This window comes from Serinus canaria, chromosome 3 (genome assembly GCF_022539315.1).
Source record: "Serinus canaria isolate serCan28SL12 chromosome 3, serCan2020, whole genome shotgun sequence".
Classification (NCBI taxonomy): domain Eukaryota; kingdom Metazoa; phylum Chordata; class Aves; order Passeriformes; family Fringillidae; genus Serinus; species Serinus canaria.
Genome location: NC_066316.1, coordinates 64,837,325 through 64,848,731, shown reverse-complemented (window position 1 = coordinate 64,848,731; position 11,407 = coordinate 64,837,325). Strand labels below are relative to the sequence as shown.

Sequence of the window (11,407 nt, the reverse complement as noted above, 5' to 3'; positions counted from 1 at the left end):
AGTTGTGCTTTTACTGTTTCTAATACTGGGTCACAGAAGATACAAAGGTTTTACAGCCCCACTATAAAACAGCTCTTTATCTTTTCTCCACTAATTCCATGGTGTCACATTTAACAAAACTAGGAAACTGAAGATAATATGGATGTTTGCAGATTAGCTGTCAGGTAATAAATAACACTAATTTCACATACCTACAAATGTAAAGGCACCTTATCACTGTTTAAGTTTCTCACTCTTTGTAATGCCTGCCAACATTTTAACCCAGGCAAATTACAGTATTGTTTTTGCTGTTTTTTCACTGGGATAAAATACACAGTCATAATATCCTTTTATCAGATTTCATGGTATAAAAGGGCTTTGGTGCTTAATTCAAGCTGTATGTTGCTGAGGCAATTCCAGAGTTCCTGTTTTGGAAGATGTATTTGTCTTGCCTTTTAGTTGCCTTGTATTTTCACAGTGCTCTAAGTACCACTTGCCCGAGAAGATGCAGCTGTGACCCTGCCCGGTCAGTGCAATGCTACAGGGCTACAGAGATCCCCAGAGAAATTCCTTTTACCACGAGGAGACTCTACATCAGCCACAGCAAAATTAAGCAACTCCAGGTAAGAAAACCCAGAAAAAATACTTTTTGTAATGCACTGTAACTGAAAGTTAGACTTCCCAGATGGTGGTGGCATCTAGTGAGGAGAGAATCTTATTCCATGTTCTAAAAACTGATGAAGTGCTGCCAGATCTGGTTTTATTTTTACTTACTGTTTAAGGATATGTAAATATATTCCTGTAGTGTTTTCATGTTCCTGCAGCTCCAAGCACTAGTTCACGCTGTCAAAATTATATTTTGTATGAAACTCAAAAAAATAGTATTTTACAACTAGCAGCCAAAGGTTGAGTTGTTTTATATATGGTCAAATAACTATTGACTTTCAGAGTAATTTTTTAACTTGTTAAAAGCTTTTTCTGTTTTTGGTACAGTATACTTTTCCACAGTAAAATTAATGGGTTTATGTCATTAGACTAATTTCCCTAATGAATGAAATTGAAGCTCTTTTTCCCCTCTCAAGCTGCAAGTGTCAGGTACAACTGCTATTAGAAATGGCAGAGGAAGTAAGTTTGAGTCTAAGGCACAGCATGAGACGTTTCTAAAAGCAAGGCCAGGCCTATCTAATAACGCACATAAATGAGAGCAGCTTCTAACCAAAGCTGCCAGCTATAGGTTTCTTGAGGCACCACTGGTTCACTTTATTAAAGGCATCAGCTTATGCTCATCCTGCCCTCTGGAACGGTGCTTCTTTGTTTCCTACCCTGGAATAAATATCTTTATTTAATAAATGCACCTTGTATAGATAGACGCAAGGGAAATATAACCACCTGTATTACACATGCTTGCTGTGTATCAATTTACTACAAATAATAAGAAATGTGCAATTCAAATGAGATACAATTTCTCTTACAAAAATTTAAGTGCTCTGTAATGCATCTTTGATTTCACTTTCAGGACCAAATGAAATAGGGTGGAAGGCAGCTTAGAGCAGCATCTAGAATGCCTGTTTCCCACTGAGAAACAGTTATTGTACAGTTTTCCTCTGAGAAAGTTTACTCTTTTAGCTGCTACTAATATCTCTGGTTTTCTTGTTTTATCTCACACACCCACAAGAGTCAAACATTGGTGTGATTTAGCTATACTTGGGGTACACAAAAGAATGAATGCTGTATTAGGAAATACATTTTCTCCCTCCTCTTCCTCATTATTTTTTTCCAAGATAAGATGAGCCATTTTCTGTTTCTTAGGCTAGTTGTCCACACCAGTAAGCAAGTCCTCAGTTACAAGTGAAGTGGCCTTGGGTTCTGACTAGAGCAAAAGACAGGTGTCATAAAGCATTTAAATGTTGGATATAAGTGAATGAAGTGGTGGGATAAATGTTTTATGACCGATCAAAACAAATGGTGTGTGAAAACATCTAAGAAGAGAGATTTTCACTTTATACATTAATTCCACTGGCTATGAGTCTGCCTTACTGCTACTACTGACTTTGCACTGAAAGGAAAGAAATCCTTTCACACTACATCCTTGTAGTTATGTAGGCTGTTTCCTTAAGATTATACTGCTTCTCTGGATATATTTTTTTCTTTTTTCTCCCATGCAACAAATTCTACTTCTGAGGTCTTGACATCATAAATACCTATGCTTGATTTTACACAGCTGAGCAATTCCACTGGCACATATTATAGTGCTTAGGGAAACATTTCTGCTTGTAAAGTACATGTCTGCAAGCACTGAAATAACTCTATAGGCTTTGAGGGTTTTGATGTAGGATTTTTGTTCATTTGGCTGGTTTGATTTGGGTATTTTTATTTGCTTGGTTTTTAAAATTCTTTTATTTACCTACTCATAGAGAAAATAACATACTTTCCTAAAGAAGTTGAATGGAAGCCCAAATTTCCCACAGCTGACCTCCAAGAGACTTTCATATCTAAGCATTCACAAATATTTTTTGGCAATTAGGTGCCTCAGAAGAATAAAAAAATATTGTTTCAATTACTTCTGCATCTTAATTTGCACTGATTATTATTAAAACTGTGAAGAAACAATATTTTTAAAAAGAATATATGTTTGTATGCTAAATCCAGTGTGTTAAAAAAAAAAAAAACCTAAGAAAAATAGTAGATTTTTTTTTTTTTACCCTGGTCAATTTTGTGTTTGTTCTGACAGAGCTGATCAGTGTTAAAAACAGTGGCTGGCACTTTTGCTTTTGGTAATTTTACAACCTGGGCTTTGTTAGAAAAAGGCTTTATAATAGCAAAACTAGATTAGTTTTAGCATCTTTTAAAAATATTTTCTGCTTCCTCCTTGACTTGAAGATCAATGATAACCTTTTTACTCTTAATTTAAAATTTAGTTTATATCCAACCATATTAATAAGTGGGGTTTTATCTGCTAAAAGAAAATCATCTACCTTGCCTCCAGCATAGGGAACTGTTTTAAAAAGACTGCTTATAACATATCCCAGGTCACAGCAACTCGAAATAAAAAAAAAAAAAGGTAATTAAAACATCAAATTCCTTAAAATGTTTCTATTAAATAACAGCATATTAGATCCACATTCAGGAGATCAATGTTTTAAAATATAAAGCTATCATAGTATCATTTTACAGGCAATCCAGTTAGAGAATAAAACACTGCTTCCTAGCAAAAAAATATCTGGTGGGCTTTCAAATATGTTTTGATTTGTATTAGAAAGACTGGGTGGTTTATAAAAGCATGGATAAATATTTAAGTCTCAAAACAGCATGGTCACAAAGCTTAGCAATGCATACCAAATAGGTGGAAAATAGAAATTTTAATAATCCACAATAAGAAGCCTAACATCATTACAGAGCAAATGTCTGAACATTGACCTTCATGTAGCTCTCTGTCACTTAATAAGATGAAAATTAAGCCTCTCAGAGACATACAGAAATCAACTGAGGAAAAGCAGAAAACATTGCTTTTTCTAGGAGAAAATGTGTTGAATTGTGAAGGTTCATAATTGTTTCAATTTCCATAAGATGGTTTTATAATTATATGTGATTATGTTTTTGTGCTCTTGATCAATGCAGCTCATTCCTATGTACAAGATCACCTTCCTAATCATGACCAAAACTGAACATCAGCAGTTCTGATATTGCTATCTACCTATATATACACAAAACACTGCATTATAGAAAAATAAAATTATGTCATTTGCACAACTTTGTTGCTTACTGTTGAAAATATAAGGTTTTTAACGGAGGTACATTCCCTCATTGAATTTAAATATAATTGATGGAGAAACCTGCTTCAATAGAGGCTCCATATTTATGCTTTCTCAGTAATTGCATCAAAATTTGCAATTCAGAAATTGTTTTGCAAGACAGAATAAAGTTAATCTGAAAGATAAACTAAGGATACCACAGATGAAATCTGACCACAAAATGAAATCTGACTTGTCCTTCACAGCTGTGCAGGCTTTAATTTTAACAGAAGTTAAAATGCAGAGTTTGTAGCTGAGATAAAGAGACACAGCCCAAAAATATGCAAGAGTTGGACAAACGAAGCTGTAAGACATCTTTTAGCAGTCACCTTCATGAGCTGATTTCCCTTGCACAAGTAGGATAGTCAAATGTATCCAACCAGGATTATGGAAAATGACTGTTTACCACTTGTACTGCAAAAGGACTTGTACTGCCCTCCATGGAGATTCCTGACTGGGATGAGGGGTTGTGCTGTAGAACAGGCTGTATAGCTTTCCCCACAGAGACTAAAATGTGCTGAAAGCTACCAAGCCCTGGGGGAAATAGCAAGAAGAACCTACAGTTACTTTAGCCTCTCTAACTGGTGTGGTATGCCTGAGACCTGTAGTGATATGTCTTTGGACATGGGAAGGGAAAACAGGTGAGGACACTCCTTCCCACCACTCCTATGCAGAACACCTGCTCATGCTGCTTTTTGAGGGGGATTCCCGTATAAATTATTTTTTAAGACTCAGTCACTGAGGTCAATGGGAAGCATATTTGGTAATTTCAGAAAACCAATGTTTTAGCAACTGGTGTGCTTGGAGAACTCCCTGGCCCACCCTCATTGCATACTTCTCCTATCTCAGCTTAGAGAGCACTGTCAGATTCACTTAGATTTGCTGCTTAACTTGAGACACAAGATGGCAATCTTTGTAAACAAGCACCTTCCAACAGAGCAGAAAAAGAATAAAACAATTGTGTGCCTCTTGATATTATAGTTATAGTCAACATCTAAATACCATTTACCACTGCAAAGCATCTGTTTATTTCCAACTAATAAAAACTAAGTTTCTGTGAAAACACTCTGTTCCAGAGGTGATTTTTCAGGCCAGGCTGATCTAACACTTTTGGTTTGATCATATTAATATGTGAGGTTTTTATTTTAAAAGAAGAAGGTAACGAGGGTGAGAAAAGCATTGAATTTTAGTTTTCTGCCACAAGAGTAGTAAGAGGTAAAGATATTCGTGGGTACTCCCTCTGGGGAATACATGCTGCAGTGACAGCACTGTTGATCTATGGAAAGGACTGTATCATGAACTCAAAAGTGCTCTAGCAAGCACCATTGAGCACAATGAACATTAACAACCATCCACTCTCTGCAAGGATTTCTGCCACTGGTGATGTTAGCTTTCCATTTTATACAGGCTATCCACCAGGAGGAAATAAAAGCAATATTCCTTCTTCAAATGTATGTATTTGCTCAAAACCTGACACAGCATAGACTTAAACCAGAAAATTCTGGAAATGTAAATAAATAGTGGCAAACCACAGGTACCTATAGTAATAACTCTAATGTTACCACTTATTTTAGTTTCACATTCTAAATATATTGTTTTTCAGCATATACTAGCAATTGTCCAAGCCTCCAGAAGGAGTAACCAGTGAGGATATATCTATAAATGTACTATCATATTAATTTTGTTTTTCTCTTTAAGTTTACTGACTTCAGGAGAATGTCAGTCCTTGAAGAGCTGGTCCTATCATGCAGTGGCACAGAATCAATAGAAAACAACACTTTCAAAGCTCTGAGCACCTTGAAGTCCCTGGAACTCTGCAAAAATCAGCTAAAGCAAATACCCACCTTTCTCCCATCTGGCCTTGAAATTTTAAGACTCGCTGATAACTCCATCAATGCTCTGCATGCATCTGATTTTGCAGGTTTGATGAAACTAAAGGTGCTCGATCTTCGGAATAACTTGATTGCAACTCTGCCTCCGAGCGCATTTTCTTCCCTTTACAATTTACAGAGTCTGATCCTGGATGGCAACAACCTGGAATCTGTGTCTGCACCACTTAGGCTTCCTAGGCTGAAGTATCTGAGCATGGCTGATAATAAACTGAATTCATTTCCAACCAACTTCTTTGCATCTTTCCAAAGTCTACATTTTCTCAGCTTAAGTGGTAACTTTCTGACAAAACTGCCTCTTGACCTACCTAAATCCCTGCTGTCACTAAAATTAGAGAAAAACCAACTTAAAATGGTGAGACTTCGAGATGTGAAACACCTAGAAAATCTGTCTGAGTTCCTTCTGTCAGAAAATCAGCTGACATCAATAGATGGTGCCCAGGTTCTTCCTAACTTAACAACACTGGAGCTCTCTAAGAACCAGCTCCACACTGTGCCCCTCAGGCTGCCCAGTAGGCTGCAGAAACTCGACTGCAGCAATAACCTGATCCAAAGGGTGACAGCACAGGACTTTCAAGGACTTCAAGACCTGAAGCACTTGTTTCTCGACAACAACTCTGTCAGCACGTTTGAGGCGGGAGCTCTCCAGCAGTGTGCACAGCTTTCCAATCTGGCGCTGGAACAGAATCTCCTCAGTTCTATTCCGCTGAGGCAAGTGAATCTCAGGACAGCTGGTTCCAAGGTGTCATCTCTCCTTCCTTGCATTATGAGAACGAGAGCCAAAAATTGATATTCAGACCCAGTCACAGTAGAAGTCTGTCCATACCATAAACCCATTGGCGTAACTGGCACTAATTAGCACTCCTGTTAGCAGTCTCAGAGTAGAGCTGCTTTCATTACATCTGTGGCCCCCAATGAATCTGCTCATTTTGCATCTCTCCCTGCCAGTGAGACCACTTTATTTAATTAGTAAGAAGAACCTGCTAGGAGAATGCAACAGGCTTACTACCAAGGTTATACTGCTACTTAGATTTACCTTCCCCCACCAAAGAAAAATAATTGAGCATTTGATATAAAGGATAAATAGCAATTTTAAAGCTGATGTTTCTGCCAAGCCACACCAAGTTTATTATTATTAAAATATTAAGATTTTGGGAGCTGAATCTGATCAAAAAAATGTGCTTTTCCAGTGATATTGGCATTCCCAGCTTCATTAAATTCACACATTACAAGGTATTTGGAATGCATATAGAGTCTCCAGCTTCAGGCTAAAAAATTCCAGTCAACAGAGCACAGAAGAAACATCCCTTGGGCACACTGTGTTCATTAATGCTCTGCTTAGAGGATCTCTTACATTCATCTGAGTGTTGGAACTGGCCATTATCAGAGATGGCATATTAAGCCAAATGGAGGCTGTTCTGATCTAAAGTAGCAATTTTATTATTACAAAAGGCTGTGCAAGAAGATGGCATAAAAACAGTGAAGTAATTCCATTAACATCAACTTCTTTAACAAAACTGCACTGTTAAACTTTATTTTTATGGCTTGAAGACAGGTTTAACTAGCCTAAATAAATAATGCAGTAAAATTTCAATTAATTTTGTATCATGTCCTTTAGCATTTGAATCTATTTGGCAACAGCTTTATAATCAGAAACTGATTTAGTGGTGCATAAATATTTGATTTCAGTAGAGCTCGACAGGAATGCTTAATGCTTTGTAGTTAGTTTAGTATTGTCTAATCCATCTTATTTTACAACCTTTGTAGTCAAGAGAATTAACAGCAAGGAGTTCTCTACTAGCCTTTAAACACTACAACTTTTACAGAGATATTGGGAATCTTTTATTCCAACGGTAAATACAGATTTCCAGGGAGGGCTGTAAACATAAATGAGGTGAAAAAATGACAAGAAATAAAACTTATGTACTTAATTTAATTGTCTGGTGATGACCAGGTATGCATGGATATACAGAAAAAGAAACTATTACTTTTGACTTCTATCTGAGAACTCTGTCAGGTGTAAAAGGTTAAAAGATATGACTGATGTGCTAAAGTGAATAGGTCTTAGCAGGATTTGGGCAGAAATGAGGAGAAGAAAAGAAAATAATCCACAAGTCCAAGTATTTTCAGGACTTTTAGAGAAGACCTGTACTTCATAAAATCCTACAGGGTGTGGTGAAAATGCCAGGAAGAATCTGATGGTATTCCTTAGAGTGGCAGTAGCACAGTGTGGCTGCCATGGTCAGCTCCCAACTGAGCATGGCTCTTCTTTTAGCTGCAGAGCACTCAATCATGTACTCAGTGGCATTATTTCCTCTAGATCAACACACCCTGAAGTCAAACAATATAGCCATAAAGATAAAGTCTAACATTAGTACAACAAGACTCTTCACAGGTTGAAGGACTTGCTGGTCAGGCTTTGGACTGTAATCAGTCTAGATAAACCTCTTGGGTGATTTCCCACTGCCTTTGACATCAGTGGCACTAGGGTTTTACTCCAGAGTACCCTTCTGATATTACAGTGTCATATTGGGCAATTGTCTGCAGTTCAGTTTTAAAACTGATTTACTGCAGTCACAAGCATTTGGTAAGGTCAAATTTTGTGAAGTCAATCACCATATCAATACATGAAATTCTCGTGTCCCCAGGAAAAATAGCATGATACAGAACTGCCCTACTCTTGAAATAGTAACGTTAATCTTGTCAGGTTTTCACAAATTTGGAAACCATCTTTCAGCTTAAGAGGTTCAAACTCGGCTTCACAAAAAACAGTGAGGGTCACCCATAAGTTTACCAGTTGTAGTATGCTGCTGTTCTATTCTAAATAGATCTTGGTAATATGATTACCATTTCCCTGGGAGGTTCAGTCAAGTTTCCTTAAAATCTGCAACCTTGACTCTTAATTTCATCACCATGCATACTACCATAGTAAGGTGGTTATTAAGTTACTTTCAAATAAATTTTATTAAAGATATTCCATGCCTATGCTTTTCTGTTAAGCATTTGTCACTAACTATATCAAAGGGAAATGAAAAGATCATAAATGAGAAAGACTTTTGAAATTAAGATATTTTCATATAAATTTGTAAAGTATATGAAAATAAGAATTATACTGACCCGTCCAGTATCATATCCAGAGATTATCAGCTTTTTCTCTTCTTCTAAATGTAACCAGTTCTAATTCTCAAAAGTAGTATTTTAAAAGCATTTATATTTTCCCTGTTGCTGATTTCTTAACAGCTTATCATCAGATGGATCACTGCTGTGATGATTAATGTTTGAGTCTTATGGGAGCAGGAGAACAAGTGGAAAAAATATAATTCTTTACAAACTAAGAAACATTTTTAAACCAATCATATATAAAAGTAGTTGAAGGAGCAGTGCTGCCACAATTGTCTAAACTTTAGTGGTGCTATAGTTTGATCATTGGCATTGAAGAGTACAAAAAGCTTTTTAAACTTGACTATTTAATTTAAACAGCTGATTTTCTTCATAATACAGCACAAGACTGCTGTTCAGTTCAGTTGCATGAACAGTCAGTACAGGTCAGAACTGCAGTAATTTGGGAAAACATTTCAATGGTGTACACACAGTACACCTATAATGTAAAAACAAGGAACAAACAAACATACCCAAACCCAATATGAACATCTGTTTTTGCAGAAGATTGCATTTTTTTAGTGACAGCTTTATTTTAGTACATCAGATGTGCCTGGACAAATACCCACCACCAAATACCACTTACCAGAAACAGTATGATGAACATAACACCTTTCTATTGTTTTATTTTTGCTCAGACTTCCAGACACCCTTGCTAGATTGGATCTAAAAGGAAACGACATAGAGGATGTTGGAGAACAAGAACTGAAGGACTTGAAACAGCTTCAGGTTTTAAATTTACGGAATAACAAGATATCTCTCTTGGATCGCAAAGTCTTGGAGTATTTACCTCGTCTTCGTCACCTGTATTTAGATGGGAACCCTTGGAACTGCACCTGTGACCTTCTCAGAACCAGGAGAGCACTGGTGGCCAAAGGGACGGATGTGCGGGGAGGGCAGTGTGCAGCGCCGGCACAAAGCCGAGGAGAAAGCTGGATGTCTTCCAAAAAGATTCTGCAGCAGTGCAAAGACAATTTGTCTTCCACAGAAAGAGGCAAAGAGGACAGAAAGAAAATGAAACCCAATGAGGCCTCCAGCGCTGGAGTGAACACAGATGATGATTACTATGATTATGAATTAGATTAATGTCACAGTTTATCTTTAGTGAACCTTAAAGTTGTCTAGAGCTGCCCACTGCCACCACTGTCTCTACTGACAAGCAGTCTTCTCATCTGTCATTAGCTTTTCCTGCTCTATTTGTACTACAAGAAATAACAGCCAGTGACAGAAGGGCTACAGTAAGGCTGTCATTGTGAACTAAAAATTGTAAAAAGAAAAACCCACTTGTTTTTCTATACATTAGTACTATTTAGTTTGAGGGAAGCAAGAATACAATTGCCATCTCTTAGAAAAGCAGTCTGTAACTCTGTATGAAACTTTTTATAGTAGAACATTTCTTATAGTTGCATAAAATCCCCACAAATAAAATTCTGCAATATCACAAGACACTATTACGAGGAGTCTGGCATTCAACACATTTAAACTCACAAGTCTGCAGGTATGGAGAGTTATACTGATGTGAGCAATTTTTTGAGATTGTTCAGAAATTCTTGCTTTTGAGAAATTGATTTCAGTTTTCCTAATATATTTCCCTTTTTTGTTTATTTTAGACTATTTTAAATGACATTAGACTAAATTAGCTGAGCTGCAGACAAAACACAGAAGCCTTATCTTCATCAGAACAAGAGAAATAAACAGAAGAATCAGTGTCCTTGTTAATGAGATTTAATAGTAGTTCTGAAATTAATTAATAGTGAGGAATGAAAACACTGGGGTCGAGTTGACCTGATTCTGTTGTTGTAAACAAAAGAAGGGAGATTCTCAGGAAATAGATCCAGGCAAATATTAGGATAAGATGAAGTGAGGTGAAGTTTTTGTAAGAATTTATTTTGGTATCTGAATAGCTAATTAACTACAATATAGCTCAAGACACCATATGTATACTTTTAGGTTAGGTAAACTTAATGTGCAAGTACACACTGCAAGTGTCCCCCTTCACTGGCCAGAACTTTCCAGACTTTTATGCACACACACACACAAAAAAGACTAAATGCTATACAATTAATGCATTACCTCTGATATATGTACACATTTTATCAAGCAGTTCCCAAAGTACTTGAAAGCTAAACAAAAACTGGATTTGTGAGACCACTAAAACCAATGACTTACAAACAATCACTTGTTAGTTCGTGATCTCAGGTGATAACTGATGAGTAATTACATCAGCAAATTACTTTTCAAAGCAAACAGTTTCTATTATTTTTTATCTCCCACTGGCATTCAGTAACTGAGTAATCACTCATCTCCACAGAGGCTGATTTGTCAGGTGTCAGAGAGCGGCTATTTGGTTACGTCTCCTATGCAAATGTCATTGATACTTGTGTTTCTTAGGTCCCCCAACACATTAAACTATGCAATTGGAATAGAGAGACCAGAGCTCATTTTTCTTTATGTTCCCTTATCATCAGACTCTGCAGAGGGATCTGCACAGGTTGGAGCAATGGGCTAAGGCCAGCTGTGTGAGATTGAACAAGGCCAAGTGGCATGGCCTGCCCTTGGGTGACAACAACCCCCTGCAGCACTTCAGAC

General features: G+C 37.0%; 1 protein-coding gene across 1 annotated transcript; it reads left to right on the top strand.

Moving 5' to 3' along the window:
• Nucleotides 1-416: 416 nt before the first annotated feature.
• Nucleotides 417-9,904, top strand: LOC103822069 (nephrocan-like). Its single transcript, XM_030235310.2, has 3 exons — nt 417-602; nt 5,469-6,370; nt 9,457-9,904. The coding sequence occupies exons 1-3, from the start codon at nt 417-419 to the stop codon at nt 9,902-9,904; spliced, it is 1,536 nt and encodes a 511-aa protein (XP_030091170.2).
• The last annotated feature ends 1,503 nt before the right edge of the window (nt 9,905-11,407 follow it).

What these genes read in the sequence shown, in the direction of transcription:
- LOC103822069 (XM_030235310.2), top strand. Translation starts at nt 417, where the DNA reads ATGTATTTGTCTTGCCTTTTAGTTGCCTTGTATTTTCACAGTGCTCTA. An exon ending in GCAAAATTAAGCAACTCCAG is followed by an intron (nt 603 to 5,468) that starts GTAAGAAAACCC and finishes TTTCTCTTTAAG; the next exon opens with TTTACTGACTTCAGGAGAAT. An exon ending in CTCAGTTCTATTCCGCTGAG is followed by an intron (nt 6,371 to 9,456) that starts GCAAGTGAATCT and finishes ATTTTTGCTCAG; the next exon opens with ACTTCCAGACACCCTTGCTA.